The sequence below is a fragment of the Sander lucioperca genome, chromosome 6, assembly GCF_008315115.2.
Source record: "Sander lucioperca isolate FBNREF2018 chromosome 6, SLUC_FBN_1.2, whole genome shotgun sequence".
NCBI classification, from domain to species: Eukaryota; Metazoa; Chordata; class Actinopteri; order Perciformes; family Percidae; genus Sander; species Sander lucioperca.
The window spans coordinates 8,316,804-8,338,254 of NC_050178.1; the positions used below are offsets into that span (position 1 = coordinate 8,316,804).

At 41.2% G+C, this 21,451-nt stretch overlaps 3 protein-coding genes across 25 annotated transcripts in view; 2 read left to right on the forward strand and 1 right to left on the reverse strand.

The window, feature by feature from the left end:
• LOC116051373 (R3H domain-containing protein 2) overlaps nt 1–2,550 on the forward strand; it is a 79,950-nt gene extending 77,400 nt beyond the window's left edge. For 19 of the 20 annotated variants that reach the window (XM_031301732.2, XM_031301743.2, XM_036001872.1 and 16 more), the window contains 2 exons: nt 282–366; nt 976–2,550. In XM_031301732.2, coding sequence (XP_031157592.1) covers nt 282–366; nt 976–1,379 — 489 coding nt within the window. In that variant the 3' untranslated portion in view covers nt 1,380–2,550. The remainder of the gene's footprint in view (nt 1–281; nt 367–975) is intronic. The other variant, XM_031301737.2, reaches the window with a different exon arrangement.
• Nucleotides 2,551–3,451: 901 nt separating this feature from the next.
• LOC116051614 lies at nt 3,452–9,090 on the reverse strand. Of its 4 annotated transcripts, none has more exons than XM_036002556.1 (5): nt 8,967–9,090; nt 7,201–8,276; nt 5,602–6,858; nt 4,023–5,484; nt 3,452–3,669 (listed from the first exon to the last, which is right to left on the reverse strand). In XM_036002556.1, exons 2-5 carry the CDS (start codon nt 8,235–8,237, stop codon nt 3,547–3,549), a joined length of 3,879 nt encoding a protein of 1,292 aa, XP_035858449.1. In that variant the 5' UTR covers nt 8,238–8,276; nt 8,967–9,090; the 3' UTR covers nt 3,452–3,546. The 4 variants fall into 4 exon arrangements, with proteins under 4 accessions (XP_035858449.1, XP_035858451.1, XP_035858450.1 ...); XM_036002558.1 differs by having other exon boundaries at nt 5,602–6,144; nt 6,787–8,276; XM_036002557.1 differs by having other exon boundaries at nt 5,602–6,257; nt 6,765–8,276.
• A 960-nt stretch (nt 9,091–10,050) lies between these two features.
• Nucleotides 10,051–19,677, forward strand: LOC116051535 (SH3 and cysteine-rich domain-containing protein 3). Its single transcript, XM_036002275.1, has 13 exons — nt 10,051–10,255; nt 10,680–10,761; nt 11,039–11,117; nt 14,063–14,219; nt 14,311–14,408; nt 14,555–14,636; nt 15,183–15,280; nt 15,625–15,694; nt 15,920–15,969; nt 16,091–16,194; nt 16,351–16,402; nt 17,056–17,193; nt 19,085–19,677. The coding sequence occupies exons 2-13, from the start codon at nt 10,745–10,747 to the stop codon at nt 19,181–19,183; spliced, it is 1,044 nt and encodes a 347-aa protein (XP_035858168.1). The 5' UTR covers nt 10,051–10,255; nt 10,680–10,744; the 3' UTR covers nt 19,184–19,677.
• The last annotated feature ends 1,774 nt before the right edge of the window (nt 19,678–21,451 follow it).

Here is a 21,451-nt window from a genome sequence, read left to right on the forward strand (position 1 = left end):
GAACAGTCACAACTTTCTTAAGTCACAGTCGTATAATGTTGGCTGTTTGGAAATTGTTTAAAATCTTTCTTTGAAGAATGTTGTGTAACCAAGAAGTACTGAAGTTCCATCCATTTTAAATGGAAGCCATAACACACTGTGACCTGGCCATCATTGTTTGTGCCCACTAGTGTATGTTGCAACTGTTAAGGCTCCCACTGATTGCTTCTACCCCATCTAGTGTCTTATTGTGGAACTGCATTGTAATAATGAACCTCATAATATCTGTGTTATGCGTTCAGAACCAAGGAGTAATGAAACACGGGACACGAGGGAAAAAACAAACACTCAAATCGGCATCAACAGATCTCGGCACCACTGATGTTGGTAAGTTAGAGATGCATCATCACAGATCAGAATATCTACCATTGTTATCATTACATTTTTCTGCAGGTATTGTTATACTCAGTCCCATGTGCTTTTTAATTTTCAAAGAGCGCCACCTGAGAATTTGATGATTTAGAGGTACTCTCTGTTCTCATCTGAGCACCTTGGCTGAGTTTTGTTCAAGTGTGTGAGCTGTGAATGTGAGTAGATACTAGAGGGCAGCACAGGATGTATCAGTTTTTTATCTGATTTTCTTGTATTGTTTCCCTCAAACTCCATCTGGTGTGGACGCCATTAAATAAACCTTGAGTTGCTGAGTGTATACTGCCATGTGCTTGCAGCACTGCATTCAAGTGCAGTTCTACAGCTGTTGAAAATACGCCAAATTGGATTTCCTTTGGAGTATCCTGCTGCCCTCAGGGCCGTGCACACCATAATTCCCCCAAGCACTGCATGTTGCAAAAAAGTTTTTAGCTGAAACAGGCAAGCAAACACACATGGCAGGTCCCTGGAAGAGGTGCTTCAAGTCTGTTAAGATACAGATTGAGCAATCAAGTCTGCTAACATCTTCTGTCTCACTCTGACTATCCTCGTCTCTTCTTTGTCCAGTGGTGAGTCGAGTACTCGAGGTTACGGACCTGCCAGAGGGGATTTCACGTCCAGAGGCTGAAAAGCTCTTCAACCAGCTGTCGATGTGCGGTGCCAAGATCCAGTGGCTGAAGGAGCCCCAGGGTGGCAGAGGAGGAGCAGGAGGCTGTGGCCCCTGTCCTGGTGCAGGGCCTGCTGGGCTGGGAGCCACCGCTGGGCTCGGGGCCAGCGTGGGAGCTGGAGGAGTGAAGGGGGACGGCAACGACCCGGCTCACCTCTACACAGTAGTGGCAGTGTTCCCCAGCACCATGGCTGCCCAGAGTGCTTCCTTCAAACTTAACAACAGCGGGGCCAGCCTCTTCAAACTGAGGGCCGCCAAAAAAAACTATGACCTGCGTGTGCTGGAGAGAGCCAGTTCTCAGTGAAAGGAAAAGAGAGGGGGAGGAAAGAAAGAGAGAGACTCATGGTGGAGTGGTGGAAAAGGAAGGAGGACTGAGGGGGACTGCTCTTAGTGTACAATTTAAAAACAAAAAAAAATACTTGAGTTAAATGATGTGTCAAATGTATAAAAGGGAAGAAGGTGTAAATCATGAGGTGACAGGCATTTGGTTGCAAATATGATTTTGTTTGTTTTTATTAATTGTTTTTTTTGTATTTATATAGCAGACAAGCACACAAGACACGCGAAGCATGTGTTTCACTGTTGCCGTGGAATGTGTGCTGCCATTATACAAAAACACATGCAATGCCACACAAACACACACACACACACATACCAAGAGACACACAAACGCAGGCAACAGGGTCACGTAGCACATAACAAAAACACACTGGACAGTCGACCTCAGTCAAACCTTTTCCTCCTCTCCCCCCCCCCATCCCTCCGCTCTCTAACCCTTTCTCCTTTACTCCTTTTTCTGCCAACACTTTCTCTCCTTCCTCAACTCTCCGTCACCCAGTCGTCTCTTAATCTCACATATTTATAAATTTTCATACGCACAGTTGCGCACTCTCTTTGCTTTACGCACCGCTCCCAGCTCTTTTTTCTTGCCATGTCTCATACTGCCTCCTATCTCTCTGCTCCTCTGTTCTTCTCATGTACTCTCTCACTGCTCTCTCCTCTCTTGCTTTCTGTTTGCCTTACTGCTGTTGTGGGTTTCTGTATTGCGCTGTTTTTTTTCTTCTCAGAAGTTTTTTTTCTTTTTTGGGATTCAATATATTTATATAAGTGATGTAAGGAATAAAAGAAATCTATATATTCAGTGATTTTTCTTTCTTTTCCCTGAGTGAAAACGTTTAGGTCTTCCTTTATCCGTTACTCCTTCCCTCTTCATCCCCTCTCCTCTTTCCTACATTTGTTTCCTCCTTACTGCCCTCTACCTCACTTCTTTGGTCCTCTCCTCTTTCCCACAACTGTCCCATATCCACCCCGACGCCCCGTTGTGTTTGCGGTTTTCGTTGACAGCTGTGCAGAACGTATCAGAAGAAGTAGTTAAAGTGCACAATGATTGCATATGTCTACTGTAAATTTTATTTAATCTGTTATTTTTTTGTTTGTTTTTAAAAATATAAAAGTCGAGAAAAAATCTTTCAAAACATCTTCTGTGTCATGTGGTTCATTGTTTGACTTTATTGAAGCTGACTCTGAAGTCTCTGTCATCTGCAGTTATTTGCTTCTCTGCTCATTTAGGCAGGTTTTTCCTTTTAATTTAATTCTTGTCCGTACATACTGAGCATCTTCATGCTCCCCAGAGAAAGAATCCTTTTGATTTGACAGGGGAACTCCAAAGATTTTACACATCAAAGTCTGTATACAGGTTTTGGGGAGTACTACTGCATACAATTTGTTTTGGTTTTCTCCCTTTTGGCGCCCCAAGGGAGCTGCACAAAATCTGCTGACAGTGTCAGTTGGGTCTGAAGACTAGACATTTGAAAATGAAAAAATCTCTTGCTGTGGAGTTAAAAAGAAGTGAATTTACCAGACCTCTGTAGCCCACTCCGTATCTCTGCTCCACACTACATTAGCTGCAAATAGCATAAAACACCTGAATCTGCACAGCCGAGTGAATCGAGTCGAGTTGCATTGTGTTTTTTTTTCTTTAAATGTCCGACAATGTTATAGGCGTGCAATGCTAAAACAGTGTACTCTTTATACGATGACATTCCTTTTCTCTAGTGCCAGCTTTAGTTCATAGAAACTGCAGTTGAGAAAACAGTCTCAGGTCCATTAAATAGCTGCTATGTAGCTTTCAATCGTAACATGGTTTTCATCAGCAGATGTAGTTTTCCCATTTGTCATGAAAATGTATTCGTTAAGTCCTACAATTATACCTTTAACCTTGAAAATAAGATAAGCATCATCTGCTGATGATCATGTGATATGATCGAGAGCGGCAGAACACCTACTACATATATTCTCAACGTCAGTACATCACATACACAATATACCACCAGAACCAGAACATAATTTACCATAGACCACACGTCAACACTATGCTTACTGTACTTTCAGTTTATTTACTTAAGAAAAAAGAGGGATGGGGAGTAGGGAAAGGGAATTGAGTAGAATTTGTCGTCAGTTAAGTGGGGAGGTCACTCATAGGAATCACAGTTCTGACGGCAGCAGAACAGCCAGATTCTCTTCAGCAGAGATGACCTTTTGGTGTGGACAGCCTGATCCTGAGCTGAAGCCCTCTCATCATTGTCCATCTTGCGCTTTTAGGATATTTGAAATAAAACGGTAAGTACAGAAATATAATAAAATAAAATAAACCTGTATAGTTCAACATAAAGATGACAGTTGAAGTTGACTGAATTAGTTGAACACATTTCACTTTACAACCTCAGATCCTTTACTAAATACTTGAGTAAAGTTAGGAATACGTGGGAAAGCTTTATTGCAAGCAGAAGTGTTGCATACACAACTTTGTAAGAGTAACCAATTGTATTTGTGTATGAAAAGTGAGCAGTAGAGGTCCTTCAGTTAGGCTGTTTTATGTAACTGAACTGTGAACTCGTGTCAACTTCTAGTCAAATCAATTTCCTTTCCTAGGTAAATGCATCCATACCTTGCAATATGGGCAGATTCTGTTGCTCTTCTCAGCCTGGGTCTCATTGGCTTCAGTGTCAGAAGCAGCCGTGACACCCTGCTCTGTCCCAACATCACTTTTCACATCGCCAGAGTCACTAAACTGATGACAAGAAGAACTTCTCACCTCGGTCTGAGTTGTGGATAGGGGTGGGCTTTCTTGGTTTTCTGAAACAATGACCTCATCCTCCAGGCAAGCTGTTGGAAACCAGCCGATGGAGTGTGAAGGTGGGGTGTTTCCAGTATCTTCTTCTGTGAAATCCTCATCCTCTGTTACATAATCAACTACCTCCAGAGGGGTGGAGTTCTGCTCACTGGAGTGCTTTGAGCAGATGCTGGATGTGGCTTGAGGAGATGAAGAGAGTCTATGTCCAGATGACAGTTTATTTGGTGACAACCTGACAGCCTCGTCCATTTGTTCATCTGAAACCGTGTGGACCTTCTTCTTCAGTAGTTTACGAAAACAGCTCCACCACGGCGACTTATTCTCATGGACTTTGATGGTATGTTCATCCGTCAATTTGTCGTCTTTACTCTCACAATCTGAATGTTTCGGTGTCATAACCGTCTCCTCCAGGCAAGCTGTTGGAAACCAGCCGATTAAGTCTGAAGGTGGGGTGTTTCCAGTATCTTCTGCTGTGAAATCCTCATCCTCTGTTACATAATCAACTACCTCCAGAGGGGTGGAGTTCAGTTTACTGGAACACTTCGAGCAGGTGCTGGATGTGGCTTGAGGAGATGAGGAGAGTCTATGTCCAGATGACAGTTTATTTGGTGACAACCTGACAGCCTCGTCCATTTGTTCATCTGAAACCGGGTGGACCTTCTTCTTAAGTAGTTTACGAAAACAGCTCCACCACGGCGACTTCTTCTCGTGGACTTTAGCGGTATGTTCATCAGTCAATCTGTCATCTTTACTCTCACAATCTGATTGTTTCTGTGTCTCAAATTGTGTAAGGAGGGATTTTATTGCCCGGATTACCAACATCTTTTTGCATGCTCTGCAACTTGAGAACTTGCAGCAGGTATCAGAACGGACATGAGAGGATCCTCCACTCAGTGAGGCTTGTATGGTTTCTGACAGAATCGAGTTGACCTCATCAGTGATCGCTCTCATAATGGCCTCCGTGAATTTGGGTGTGATGCTAACAGATGTGTCTGTACCAATCACTTCACAGTAAGCCTCGCCGAAAGTGTTTTTCAAACTCTGCTGGAGGTTGTCCTCGGTCAAAACAAAGTTCTGGCCAACTGCCCCACATGCCTGGAAAGAGGTGGGACTCCCCCTGGTCAAGGTAGCGTGTGGGTGAGCGAATTGATTCATGGCTTGTGATAGAATATCAGTGATGGTCTCTATGACGAGCCTCAGCACCTCCGCACAGTTGTGAGCCAGCTTGTCCTTCACATCAGTGTTATAAACACCTCTGCTTATTTCTCTCCGCTCCCTTAAAAAGACAAAAACAGTGTAACAATGGTAAATCACAAAACAAAAATATACACAACAAATGTCAAATATATTCAAGTGTTGGCAGGAGTTTCTGTGAGAAAATTAAATAACCTACTCGTCAGTAAGGCTGTCAAAGAATCCCTTGATTATGGTGTAGAAGACATTTTTCAGGCCAATGAGCTGGGGTAATGCTGCTGCTCCATTGTCCTCTTGGAAACCCTCAGGATGTCTGTCCTGTTCTGAAGGTCCTGGGGTTGAGTCCCTGTACTTGACCAGTTCTTTCTCTGTGACTGAAAAACTCTCTCTGCGATGCTCTACTGGTGGTAATGAGCTGAGGGTGGATGGTTTTGAGGCAACATCTTCTTTCTCTTGTGGTGTGACATTCTTATCTGCCACATCCACCAGTTCCAGAGGGACAGAGGTCAGGTCTGATTCCTCAGCAGCCTTATTGTCCTCACATGAATGTATTGAGGCAGTGGGAGACATCTCTTCTGGACTTGGAGAGCCAGATTTTGAGTCACAGCTTTGTAACTCAACAGCATCATCCAAATCCTGTCCTGTTGTCAGCTGGACCTTTTCACTTGGTTTCAATCTGAAGAAGGTATTCCATGCAGACTTTATCTTCTTAAAGATCTTGCTTTCACGTCCACCTGCAGATTTCTCATCTGTCCTGACAGTATCACAAGACGTCTGTGTACTGACCGTCAAACTGGTCACACGGACATCTTTGTTGTTTTCCTGGGAGGGTGCATCCATCTCCATGAAGGGCCCCTCTCCAGGAAATGGAGATCTTGGTTTTGTCAGATTAGTGTCTATAGATCTCGAGTTGCTGCTGGCTGACCCGACGACCTCATCTGCATGTTCTGCTCCTGGTAGGACCAGGAAAAGTCCTGGTGTGACATCCATGTCTGTGACCAAGTTGTCCTTCATCAATTCATCCATGACACTCTCTGGTGTGACATCCTTATCTGCCACATTCACCAGTTCCAGAGGGACAGAGGTCAGGCCTGATTCCTCAGCAGCCTTGTTGTCCTCACTGGAGCGTATTGAGGCAGTGGTAGATGCCTCTTCAGGACAAGGAGAGCCAGATTTTGAGTCACTGCTTTCTAACTCGACAGCATCATCCAAATCCTGTCCTGTTGTCAGCTGGACCTTTTCACTTGGTTTCGATCTGAAGAAGGTATTCCATTCATTAAAGATCTTGCTTTCATGTCCACCTCCAGATTTCTTATCTATCCTGACGGAATTACAAGACTTCTGTGTCACAGTCTCACAGACTTTTTTGTCAGAAAACGGAGATCCTGGTTTTGTCAGATTAGTGTCTTTAGATCTCGACTCACTGCTGGCCGACCTGACTTCTTCATCTGCATGTTCTGCTCCTGGTAGGACCAGGAAAGGTCCTGGTGTGGCATCCTTATCTGCCACATCCACCAGTTTCAGAGGGACAGAGGTCAGGCCTGATTCCTCTGCAGCCTTGTTGTCCTCACTGGAGCGTTTTGAGGCAGTGGGAGACATCTCTTTAGGAGACGCACAACTGGACATCAGGTGACTGCTGGCTGTCATGATAATTTCATCCACATTGTGCTCAGCTGCCAGGTTGACCTGTGAAGGTTCGAGATGTCCATCCTGCCCTGAGGGTCCTGGTAGTGAATCTAAGTTTGTGACAAGGTCGTCCTCTATGACTGCAGACCTCACTTCATGATGCTCCACTGGTCGAGATGAGCCAGTGGGGGACAAAGTTAAGGGAACTTTTTTGGCCTCTGGTGTGATGTCCTCATGCTTAACATCCACCAGTTCCACAGGGTCAGAGTTCAGGTCTGCTTCTTCAGCAGCCTTGATGTCCTCATTGGAGCATATTGAGGCAGTGGGATACGCCTCTTCAGGACATGAGGGTGCATCCATCTCCATATAGATAGGCGCCTCTCTCAGATTAGTGTTTTTAGATGTCAAGTTACTGCTGGCTGACCCGGCGATCTCATCTTTTTGTTCTGCTTCTGAGCGTCCTGGTGTTAAAACTATGTCTGTGACAAGATTTTCTTCCATAACTTCAGATGTCACTTCATAATGCTCCTCTGGCTGGGATGAGCCGGTGAGTGACAAAGTTGAGGAAATATTTATGGTCTCCTCTACTGTGACATCCTCATGCTCCCCCTCCAGATGGTTAGAGCGTAGGTCTTCAGGACATGGAGAGCCATCCAAATTCTGTTCTGCTGCCTTTTTTTTCAATTTGAAGTGGCGCTTCAATGTAGACTTCATCCTCTTAATGACATTTCTGCCATGTGTGCCTGCAGATTTCTCAACTGTCCAGTCAGAATTACAAAACTTTTGTGTGCTGACATTTGTGGGTACATGATGTCCATCTTGTCCTGATGGTGCCTGTGTTGAATCCATCTCAATGACCAGGTCTTCCTTTGTGTCTTTCAGTGGCTCTCCTTTGTGCTCTGCAAATATTTGGCGGAGGCCAAAAAATCTTTTTAGATGACGCTTCACCTTTTGGTTGATGCGACAATCCGCTGAGGATTTATCCTCATTATCATTCGTCTCTGACTTAGAGCGTTCTTCAGCCTCCCACCAGGAGATAGACTGCATCAACTCGTTAATATTGCAAGAAGTCCGATCCAGTTTATCTGAGACAATTATGCTGGCTATTTCATCGATTACTGAGGAGACCGTCTTCTCGCTTTCCCTGCTGGAGGGTCTGGAGGTAGAATCTGTCTCTCTGTTTTTTACATGTTCTGCCTCATTCTCCATTTTATCTGGATCCAGAGGGCTTTGTTTGGCATTTATATTCTGTTGGAAAAAGACATGCAGTGGCAACGTGTAATATACAGGTACTATTAGTACTAGTGTTGCCACAAAGCACCTGTGGAGCAATGTACATGTATAATATAGTGATGACTATAAATGAATGGACAACTTCACAATTTTTAATTTTACTCAAGGTGTTTAAAAATAATACATTGTTTTTATGGCTTAATTTCTATCTTCTAATACTTTTCACAATTGATATAATCTCATGAACATTGTCTTTTGGGTTCTTAGAGTATTTAGATTATCTATTTTAGAAAAAATCCTATTCAAAATTAAAAAAAAAAAAAGTACAGAAGTCTTTGCAACAAAACTGACTGAAAGCATTCAGAGTTAAAGTACTATTAATGCAGAATGGCCCCTGTCAGTGTTATGTTATTATATTATTGGATCATTATTATTATTGACTAACATGTAAGCTGCATTCAAATGTTGAGGTGTAGCTAATTTTAACTGCCTCATAAACCGTTGGGTGCTTAAATCTAATGCAGTGCATCATATTTTATAAACTGGTCATATGTTTTGTATATAAACTCTTAATCTGAAAAAATAACCAGTACTTGTAGCTGTAAAATGAACATTGTGCAGCAAAATTCAAATGTTTATTTCTTAAATTTAGTTGAAGTGGGTTAGAAGTCAAAAGCAGCCTAAATACTGAAGAATGATTTATACCTCTTTCTAGTGAGACATCTTCAGTTTTTCTTTCTTCTGCTTGTTGCCCTTGCAAATGATGAGTTTGAAGTGAAAAGTTTTTCTTTTTGTGGTTGAAATGTTCACAGTTCAAAGTCCAGGATTGAAGTGATATGAGGTTATCTGTGAGGGATGGAATTATGTCACAAAGAAGTTCTATTCTGTTGTGTTCTACTTCATAATTCCACACATTCAACACACATGTTCCACACACACGCACGCACGCACACACACACACACACACACACACACACATTCCATGCTCATACACACACTCTTTACCCCCCACCCCACCCCCACCTCCATGTACAGTACATCTATAACCAATAAATAAACACATAATACATAGTTTATAACACATTATAATGTACAGTACAGTGTAATTAATGCACAGTATTTCCAAGAATTACAGTTACTGATGGCATGAAGACATATTTTACATGAACAACTGTGTTACATTGTATTGCCTGTTTATATACCAGCATCCATTCATTTATTTGCACACACACACACACACACACACACACACACACACACACACACACACAGCCAAGGGGCAGAGGGAGTCCATAATCACAATCTCAATCATACTGTCATTACTGTCATACTAAACAACTGACAACTGACAAAGTCCACAAATATATTTTTTTAAAGATTCTTTTTTGGGCTTTTCCGCCTTTAATGATGACAGGACAGCTAGGTGAGAAAGGGGAGAGAGAGGGGGGAGACATGCAGGAAATCGTCACAGGTCAGATTCAAACCCTGGACCTCTGTGTCGAGGCATAAACCTCTCAGTATATGTGCGCCTGCTCTACCCACTGAACCAACCTGGCCACAGGCCACAAATATTGAACATGACGCTTTACTTTGCTGAGTGAGAAACCAAAAGTAGACCACTTTGTTTTTTTGTTTGTACCACTCTGCTGGGAGAGCTTCTCAGCTTTTAAAGTGCTCAGCTGTCCCAAAAAGTCACATGGGCAAACACACACACACACACACACACACACACACACACACACACACACACACACACACACACACATACACATACACATACACATACACACTCAGGGCTGGGCTGGGCTGGGTTGGCCTGCTGGCATTACTCATCCCAATCTCCCACCTGTTGGAGCCTCATTTGGAAAGTTGAGCATGTAAAGGACTTAACAACAGGCCTGGTAGATAAAGCTAGAAAGAAGTTTCAAGCTGCAGGGGCCGAGACTGTCTGAGAACCACCACACTATGAGAAGAAGTGGAATTCAAGTTTCACGGTCAGTTGCATGAATGATCTACCCTCCCTTAGTCATTTTTTACCCTTTCTATACTTTAGTGTTAATGTTTTCTTGTTCATGGATTCTAACATGTAGAGCAGCCTAAGAAGGGGGAAACCCTCTAAACCCTGTGTAGATGTGTTTGCCATATATCTTGTACCAGGTTACGAGTGAGTCCTTGTTTTAACTTTGCTAAGATCAAATTGCCTCTCAAGAACAGTCATCAGCGTTCCCTCCATCTTGTTAATAGCTGCACATTGTTCACTGAAAGTAATGCATAACATGGTAAGAAGAGCTGTGAATTAATATTATTTAAACCAGAAATAAGTTCCTTTATTGTTAGTGACCTACAGGAATTTCAGAGGACACTTTGGGAGTGCCTTCACAGCAACAGAAGTGATGCTGATGTGCTTTCTGTCTACAGTGCCATCTGCTGGTCCAGACTCTGAATATCTGGAGGAACTACACCTTGACTGACTGAGCCACACCATGGCTTATTATGACATGTAAGTTCAGTCTGTAGACGGGAACAGGAAAGGAATAAAGATACTTGAACAAGTTTAGTCTAGGTGTTATGTAGATCACTGATAATTAAATTTCTACTGTCATCATGTATTGTCATACCAGAGAATTACATAAATAATACTTAAAAACCTAGAATGTGCACATCTTAAGGCAGGCACTGATAGAGTGAGACTACCATGAGAAATCTTAGCCACATATTTGTCTTTTGCCTTCCAACATTTGCTTCTCCGTGTGACATTTGCTACCCAATGATGACAGGATGGATGACAAGGGCTCTGTGGATATTCATGACAACCCCCCTCTCCCTGATAATGTGATGAAAGAGGAGGACAACACGGTGAGACAGCCAATATCCACAACATACCACGTGGCATACACACCACATCATGGGGCGGTGTACTATTTATCAATGCCAAGAAACTCTGAACAAAATGTTACATGGCATTAGGAATTATTCATGTCTGATTGAGATCATCGGAGCTTATGTTTTCATAGGAATCACTGGTTAAATACAATTAAAAATGACAAAAACACACCCCATATCTCTAGTGGTATCTAGTCATGCAGATCATTTTGGATTATTTGCTCAGGATTTGAGATACAGTACTAGTCAAAAGACTGGTACTGTATCTGTCTCTGAAATGTATGCTACCAATAGCCAATCAGAGTGTTTAACTTATGTCACACACACATACACACACACACACACACACACACACACACACACACACACACACACACACACACACACACACACACACACACACACACACACACACACACACACACACACACACACACACACACACACACACACACACACACACACACATACTGACTCAGGGCTGGGCTGGGTTGGCCTGCTGGCATTACTCATCCCAATTTCCCACCTGTTGGAGCTTGCTCCATTGTTTATTCTTTTTTTTTTAAATCCTTCATTTTATTCAATGATGTTATTCTGCAAAAACATGTAATTCATTCTTTTTTAAATTGATTTCATTTGTGTGAAATCCTTAGCAAAAATGTGAAAAGAATAACAATCTTATGTATTCAAAGTAGGGAATAAAAAGAAAACTTTACTGGTGTAGGAAAGAAATTTTGTTGCTAGTAGACTTAATACATTGTAATATCATAAAAGAGAATTTAGTAAGACATTTACAAGAGCAGTTATTGAAGATTTATAGAAGAGATAATCAACGCCAGCTTTATTCTTGTTGTTTGCACACCTGATTACAGTAAGAAAAAGGGGTGTAACATTCTAACAAGTGTTTAAATCAAATTCAGGTAGCAGGCTAAAACTATCCTCTTCTGAATTCTACATTGCTTCAGCTAACGTATCATCAATCATAACACTTAAGACAGCTCTCTTAAATTTAATATTAGTTAAGGATTTTTATGTCAAATCAATTTAATAAATACCTTTTATTCTCCAGTTTGTAAGTACAAAAGTTAAGAATTGTAACTTTCACTTTTCACACTTTTTAGCTGTTTGATGAATGTTAGCCCTGGACAACAAAACCAAAACTATCTGGACAGCCAGATACCACTGGAGGAATCCTGCTGGAGGAATATATGTATTTTTGTAATATGGCTGAACTGACCCTTTCATTTATTTGCATTAAAAATTCATAAGCATACAACCTAACAGTATGTTTGTACATATATCATATCCCCTGTTTTTCTGCTCTCTTGATTTGACAAAAAGATTGCCAAAGTGAGTTTGAATAAGTTGATTAAGCTGCTGAATGACACATTGTGGGAGGTTTGTTTAGGAATCCTGATAGCTAAATCGAGTTGCAGAGTGATGGTGCTGTAATGTGTGAACTGTTCCTGGTATTATCAGTTATTGTAGTGTAAATTCACAGCCTGACGGCCACAGTCCTGCCATTGATGGAGAGTCGGAGCCAGTCCAGCCTGTCAGGCGTCCCTTGGCTTGGCTGTGTGTGTGTGTGTGTGTGTGTGTGTGTGTGTGTGTGTGTGTGTGTGTGTGCGCGTGCGCGTGTGTGTGCAAATCTTTGAATGTGTGTGTGACATCCACATGACTCAGTTTGACTAGACTGTACTATATTTAGGAGTAGCTGTCGGTTGTTACATTCAGTTGGAATTCTGTCGGTCTTTGTTGAAGGCTATTTTGAGATCTAAGCCCTTCCACTCTATACCACCTATGGATTGTGTGTGTGTGTGTGTGTGTGTGTGTGTGTGTGTGTGTGTGTGTGTGTGTGTTTGTGCGCGCACACATACAAATAAGTGCAACAAACTCCCAGTATCATGCAGAATTACTTTCTAAACTCAATTTAGGAATGTTAGCACACTAAAAATGAAGAAAAGACAGTAGTTTTGACGTATGTGTGTGTGTGTGTTTGAAGTCATTATTCGGTTGAGATGATACAGTTTGTGTGAACAGACACATCAGACAGGCTACATATGCAGCAGACCATAGGGGGGTTTCGACTTTGCTTGATTAAAAGCAAACTGACTGCCACGGTTTGAGATATCAAAAGGAGGACCAAAGCAGGAGACCAGTCAGGGGGGGAACTACACACTAGAAAGATACACAGAGAGCCAGGAACAAACACAGACAATCCGACACCAAAACAAGAGAACAATACCAATACCAATTTACTCAAAAATAGGAGAGTGGTAACGAGGGACAGGTGACATGAGGACTGACAAGGAACTGATGAAACACATCTGGGTGGGACAGACAATCACAAAGGCGGGAAAACACACAAGGCAGGAAGTAAAACAAGGAGAACCTACAAAATAAAACAGGACATAAAACAAAACCCAGGATCATGACACTGGCAGATAAAATTTTCAAATGACTTCATGATATATTGTATATATATATATGGTTCTCAAACTTTTTTCAATAATTTAAAAAATGCCTAGCTACAGTATGTAAAGAGGCACAATACAACGCTGCACCATCAGTGTATAATTTAGTAAACAACAATATTGTACCTGAAAAACACTTAAATGCTACATTTCAAATGTTTAGAATCACTAAATGCATTAATTATTATAGTGTATACTTATTTTAGGAATTATTCAGGACTGATATTTTTTTAATTAACAAAAAAACTCACGTACCCCCTGAAGTACTCCAAAGTACCCCTAGGGGTACATGTACCCCCATTTGAGAAACACTAATATACACCATTGTTGGCCATTATCTATCCATTATGTTTCATGTTTTGTCTTCTAGCAGTTCAATACTGTATGACCCATTTTTATTTTGCTCTGCTGTGATTTTGAACCTCCTTCCTCACCTATATCCAGGTATATTTCATCTATGACGAGGAGGTAGTGGACGAAGACAAAGAGGAACCTCCTCCTGCAGAACCCATCAAACCAGTCAACGACAGACCTCACAAGTTCAAGGACCACTACTGCAAGAAACCAAAGTTTTGTGACGTCTGCGCACGCATGATAGTTTGTACGTCCATCTCGTCTTTTTGTTTCCTGCATGACATTGTGATTTTAAAAAACGATGTTGTAATTTTGCTTTATTTTGGTTTTCTCTTCAGTAAACAATAAGTTTGCATTGCGATGTAAGAACTGCAAAACCAGCATCCACCACCAGTGTCAGTCCTACGTGGAGTTCCAGAGGTGTTTTGGCAAAATTGTGAGCTTTGTATTACAGAGTACTGCTGGCTTTAATTCAAAAATGCACTGCAGAAAATTTTCTTTTAGGTATTTAGTGTTTCCTCTCCTCTCCTCTCCTCTCCTCTCCTCTCCTCTCCTCTCCTCTCCTCTCCTCTCCTCGTTTAGCCTCCAGGATTCAGAAGAGCCTACAGTTCACCCCTCTACAGCAGTCAGCCAAATTCCACAGTCTCACAACTGCTGCCCTTTTGTGAGTTCAGCTCATGTACATTTCTTCATAAAGAGAAATTTCACATTAACCATTCTTTTATTTTTAATGTGCTTCAAAATGTGAAATTCTTTCCCAGCCAGATGTTAAGTTTGTTACATATACTGTACTTTGATCAACAGTGCACATGACGGGAATTTCCATCTTATTAGCTTAATTTAGTTGTATTTGTGTAAATGTTGGTCTGAACAAACTGTTTCCTCGTTTAAATGCAGTGTGTGCACAAGCTCTAAAGTGAAAGAGATGTTATGGTCCAGATGCAGTGAGCCAAAGTAAGCCAGAAATGTGCTCACAGAAGTTATATATAGGTCCTTTTCATTAGTCACAGATCAGATAATTTGAATTGTCACCATACAACATCACAGATGAAAAGATTGTGCTGTGGTTCATAAAATCAAAAAGATTATAGAAACAACATTGATAAGGCCTGAAGTTGATTAAACTTAAATACCTCTTGTTAGAATGTCACACTCACCTGCACCCTTTTTTTCTCTGTTTATTGATTGATTGATGACATCTGATTGGCAGCACAGTCAAACCGCACCGACCCTGTGTTTGAGACGCTGCGTGTTGGTGTGATCATGGCCAACAAGGAGCGTAAAAAAGGGTCAGAGGACAAGAAGAATGTGAGTGCGAATGCACTTATACCACTTCATACACCATCTGTAAACATTGTGTTTCTGCAATGGCCCGTTGTAAATATGTAGATCTATTTCACTAGACTTTAATAACTGGTAACCCTAGCTCTAACTTTAAGTCACCAGGTTGGTTAGTAGAATCTTCTTTAAATAGTTTCACTTTTTTTTACTGTTACAGTCAATTGTTTTTACCAACCTTTTTCCATTTTTATTCTTCACATTTACTTTTAATATTTGTTTAATCTGATTCTTAAAGCACAATTTAGTTATTAAAAGTGTTACAGTATGTACTATATAAATGCATTATGTATTGTTTATCCTAAATTGTTCAGATAATGATGATGATGATGACAGAGGATGATGAGTCCCAGCCCAAACAGGAGGATGAAGGAGGTGAAGGAGGTAAGTGTGTGCTGAACAGCTGTCAGCATTGGGAAGGGGTCAGACCGTTTGACTGATTGAAAATGTTGCTGTCTTAAAATAAATTTCCTCTGTGCCACACAATATGCAGATCTTTTGTCCGACTTGTGCTCCCTAGCAGAAATAACGTCAAATATTCTTTACAATACTGGTGACAATATGTGAAGTTGAATACTTTGTCTCATTTATATTGTTGTTGTGTACCAGCAAACATAGAAGGAGACAAAAGAGGAGACAAGGCTCCTGCTGATGACAAGGTCAGAAAATGTGATGATGATAGTGATGACATCAATGAAAATGAACTATGATGAATGATACAATACTTTTTTCCTGGTGATGTTGAGTCAGCACTGTGCTTTAAATGTTTGTGCTCATCAGAGTAAAAAGCTTCAGTCAGGAAAGATCGGCGTGTTCAGTCAGTCTCACTACTATCTGGCTCTGTACCGCTTCAAAGCCATCGAGAAAGATGATCTGGATGTTCAGTAAGCCCCTCGCTGCACCTCGCCTAATCTCTCTGTGTGTCTCTGAATCTCTCTTTGACTTCTTTGTGCTTACTCTTTCTTCCTGACTGTCTCACTCCACCAAACATACTTCTTTGTGTCAATATTTAATATTAAAATATTTAATATTTTCCCAAGTGCTGGTGACCGCATCACAGTGATAGATGACTCCAATGAGGAATGGTGGAGGGTGAGTCCCCGATTAATTTTCTCACATTACTCAATGTCAATATGATGATTTTAATCCTGTCTGCTCTCCAAAATTATGATTTTTTTGTTTTGCGCACATACATCCGGATGTCTTAGGGATCAATTAAGTCGATTTTGGTCATCATCTAGGATTTTGTTTTTGGAGCCAAACGAATTCTGGTGCATTCATTGTGTGTTCATCAACTTCCAAGTTGGCTACTTTAGAGCATTGTGTTTAATATTTATGTAATATGTAATATGGTGTAAAGTCAATCGACAATCAAAGGACAGAAAGTGAAAACCATGAGAGCTGCAGCTTTGCAGAGCTGTCCTTGAGTGTTGAGCTTCTACTTCACAGTGATAACTTTTTTGACGATCTGAATTCCAGGTTAATAAAACATATAAATTAACCATTTGCAGCCTCTAAACACCAGCCCACACTTTTATTTCTCTCACTGTGGTCCGTAAGGGTAATAAATAGGCTTTACAAAACAGTAGATGATTGGCAGTTTTAACTTTGGTCTGTGCTTTCAAGTCACTCAGGTTTCAAAACCACACTGGGCAATATGTTCATGTTTAAATTGAGCCATCAACGATATCTGAATTAGACACTGGGGCTGCAACACATCACTTTCAGAGCTTTCTCTCCACCAGGGGAAGATCGGAGAGAGAACGGGCTTCATACCTGCCAACTACATCATCCGAGTGCGAGCAGGAGAGGGGGTCTACAAGGTGACACGCTCCTTCGTTGGCAACAGAGAGATGGGCCAAATCACTCTGAAGAAAGACCAGGTTAACACACACACACACACACACACACACACACACACACACACACACACACACACACACACACACACACACACACACACACACACACACACACACACACACACCCACACACACACACACACACACACACACACACATACTCACTCTCTCTTGCAGATGCATGATAATACACACACACACACACACACACACACACACCAAACACACACACACACACACACACACACACACACCAAACACACACACACACACACACACACACACACACACACACACACACACACCACACACACACACACACACACACACACACACACACACACACATACTCACTCTCTCTTGCAGATGCATGATAATACACACACACACACACACACACACACACACACCAAACACACACACACACACACACACACACACACACACACACACACACACACACATACTCACTCTCTCTTGCAGATGCATGATAATACACACACACACACACACACACACACACCAAACACACACACACACACACACACACACACACACACACACACACACACACACACACACACACACACACACACACACACACACACACACACACACACACCAAACACACACACACACACACACACACACACACACACACACACACACACACACACACACACACACACACACACACACACACACACACACACACACATACTCACTCTCTCTTGCATGATAATATAACCAAACCATAAATGCCTCTACTATAAAAAAAAAATCCTAGTCTTATCTCTAAAGTGAACATACTAAAATAAAGAATTGAGAACTTGAAATATGTCTTTGTGTATCTTTCTGTGGCTGTTAGGACAGTCCATCCTTATAGGTACAGAAATACACATATACTTTACACACAAATATAAAGATGTAACGTCAACACCAACATGCTGCGTAAAGCACTGTATGGCCAGTTCTCAAATCAATTATCTATAGATTGCTTAATTAAAGCAAAACTTAATTCACTCTTACATATGTCTTTAATAATTATTAAACACTGATCCAGAGGAGGAAGGCAAAAATAACAATCACAGTAATTATGCAATTCTTTACATAAGGGGAATTAAAAGAAAACACATGGTGCTTTCCAGTTCAATGAATTGAAGGCAGGGTTGGTAATGTTGAAAGGCTAGCAAGATTTAAAAGTAGCATCTCTTCTGGGTTCTGTCTAACCCCTCCCCCTACCCTCCAGGCTCTGCCCCACACACAGACTTGCACTAACACTGCTGCGTCGCTGCTTCAGAGCAGAGAAAGGGACGCAATTTCACTCATCAAAACTACTTCATGTCTAATTAACCGGTAAGCAAACACCTAATATTATCATCCCGAATGTTCAAAACAAACATGACTACTCTATTCTCCAGTAGACTTGCAGTAACTCCGAATGTGACGACCACATTGAGCTCAGGCTCGTACACAGGAGGGGTAAAGTACACGCAGCGAGTCAAGGAGGCATTTCCTTGGTTCTTTTCAAGCGGACCGCGAGGCAGTGATTGGTGGGCGTTTTTACAGGATTACAGTAAGTTATTTGTTGCTGTCGGGGTGTAAAGTAGTCTGGCTATCACCAGACCAAGCTCAATCTTTTAAGCTTGGGTTTACCCAGTCTAGGTGTAAAGACCATTTCAAACAATGTATTAAAAAGTGTATATTGGAAATAGTTACCAAGCCTGCCTTTAAACATGGTGTAGTTATTCATGTAAAAGCAGGCATCGTGTGTTGACATGACAGCTATAAAAGACATGAATAGACACAAACACACATACATGTAAGCATCAAGGCAAACAACAAGCCTTCACTTGTGAAAGACAGTTAAGAAATTCCCCAGTCTAAGTGTGTTTGTTGTGTGTGTCCTCAGATTGTAGTGAAAAAGGGTGAGGAGGTAAACGGCTACCTAAAGGTCAGTACAGGACGGAAGCTCGGCTTCTTCCCCACCAACCTCCTGCAGGAGATCTGAGGAGGACTGGCAGACGTCGCTTTAAACCCTCGGCCAGCTTCCATCTCAGCTTCATCACCTGCTGTGGCAGACATGCTTGTTTATGGTCCAAAGCAACAAAAACACTTTTTCACTTGAATCAAAAACACATTGGTATTTTCCTTTGTTCGTCTGTAAACTTACAACCTCACAAAGCCTGTGTGCAGAATATATTGGGATGCATTTACTCAGTGTGCAGAGGCATGTGTTAAATAGGCAGATAAATAACAGAATAAAAAAATAAAGGTTTGGTCTACAAACAAGTCATGCAACTGTTCAGCCATTGTCAACAAGAATGATTTTATTTGTAGGCATATTTTGTATCTGTGATGTATTTTGACTATCACTGAAAGTTATTTTTAATATCGCAGGACTTGCTTTAGTTTTAGAAGCTCTTGTTTTTAGCTCACATATTTTTAATGACATTGTCTCTGTGTTAAACTACAGAATACACTGTGTATTACTGTAAGGAGGGTTTGGGGTCGGGGGGTTGTCAACTCTTTCTATAAACTTGCCTTGATGTGCTGTAAAAATGTGTTTGTGTATTTTGCTATTTTACATTAAGTCATTGAGCACTTTCCAGAAAAAAAGTAATCTTTTAGTGTTCAATAATGTTTTTTGGTAAATTTAATAACATTTATGAGCTGCTGTTATTTCAACCAACAACATTTGGCATACCACTGTAAATGTAAAATGACAATTTATTACTCTGAAACTTTGAATTCATTGCACAGCGGTATGTTATTTACTTTGTTATATAGAGACACATTTCTGTTACTCTCTTCAACTTGATTACTATTCTCTTATTCCCTGATTTATTCTGCAAACTGGAGACAGAGTTGTTTTAGGAGGGACAATGCTTTGGTTAGCACATTTGACATGTAAGTATAGACTAGACAGCCTGTGTTTCCCCATTGTCTTTCTATACACATGGGATTAAGTCACAAATCATACTTGTACATACACTGTAGCTCTCATACACTCATACACACTCAGGTCAGATATGATCAAACTTGTTGGAAACAAAACTTTCTCAGATGAACATTATTTGAATGTGTGTGTGTGTGTGTGTGTGTGTGTGTGTGTGTGTGTGTCTCGATGTGTCGGTGTGTGTGTAAAATAAGTGTCAAAGAAACTGAAGAAAAGAGGTGAATCTGTGCTGCATTTGTTAGCAATTAGTTATTGGAGTCATTCATAGTGAAAGGAAGAATACTTTCATTTCCTCACGTCAAAGAACAAAATGATAGATTCAAATGAGACAGAGGCATTTCCAGAACCTTAAAAGGATGCAGAACTATTTCTGTAGCTATCCTGAGTGCAGTGTAATTATCCATAGGAAACACTGTGGGGATGGTTTGCTATGTAAAGGGACAGCTCAGAGATCAGGTATGCAGGAAATGGCATCTGTAGGTCCGAAGAGACATTCAAATAGTACAGGCCACTACAGGCCTGAATAACACGACACATAGACAGACAGACAATCCGACAGACAGACAGACAGACGAGGTTCGCGTTTGTTTCTTTTTCCATACATCTCTTTTTTACCTTTACATCGAGTGATGTCGAGATCGAAAAGTGGCTGATGGTATGCCACTATGTTACAGCGGCATAAGATGATCCCTGAGAGGTATGCCGCTCAATACAGCGGCATAAGCCAATCCCCTGGCGGCATATGTTGCTCACTACAGCGGCGTGTGATGGTCGTGTGGTATGCCGCTTGTGTTCCACCGGCACAAACTGTTTCCTAGCGACAGGATGAATTGGTAGGCCACTGTCAGTGACAAACCTTGCCGATGTACTCAAAGTTAATATTAGAGCTAGCCTGAAGTAACATGGCTATTGCTTGCCTTGCCACTGTAGCCAGTCTGACTAATCAATAACTGAAATATAGAGCCAACTAAAGTTAACCAAATAAAAGGAATGTATACCTTTCTCTTATCTGTTAGGTTGCTCGGATACAAGCGATGCTTTTGAAATTATGCTAAAGTAATTTCATATATAATCCCCGATGTACCCTAAATTCTTAGTACAGCTTGCCTATGCTAACAGTCTGACCAAGCCATAACAGAGATTTAGAGCAACTTTAAAGCAAACTAAAACTATAATAAAACATATTACTTTTGGCATGTTTAATAGCAGAAAACATTCCATCATATAAAACTCCATGTTGTGGAACATTAAACAGGCATACGTATGGCATAACAGTATTCATTATTCACCATAAATAGGCTATAGTTACTTTAAATGAGT

What these genes read in the sequence shown, in the direction of transcription:
- LOC116051614 (XM_036002554.1), bottom strand. Translation starts at nt 8,237, where the DNA reads ATGGAGAATGAGGCAGAACATGTAAAAAACAGAGAGACAGATTCTACC. An exon ending in TTTGACAGCCTTACTGACGA is followed by an intron (nt 5,485 to 5,601) that starts GTAGGTTATTTA and finishes TGTCTTTTTAAG; the next exon opens with GGAGCGGAGAGAAATAAGCA. An exon ending in GAATCTGCCCATATTGCAAG is followed by an intron (nt 3,670 to 4,022) that starts GTATGGATGCAT and finishes ATATCCTAAAAG; the next exon opens with CGCAAGATGGACAATGATGA.
- LOC116051535 (XM_036002275.1), top strand. An exon ending in CTGCGCACGCATGATAGTTT is followed by an intron (nt 14,220 to 14,310) that starts GTACGTCCATCT and finishes TTTTCTCTTCAG; the next exon opens with TAAACAATAAGTTTGCATTG. An exon ending in AAAGATGATCTGGATGTTCA is followed by an intron (nt 16,195 to 16,350) that starts GTAAGCCCCTCG and finishes TATTTTCCCAAG; the next exon opens with TGCTGGTGACCGCATCACAG.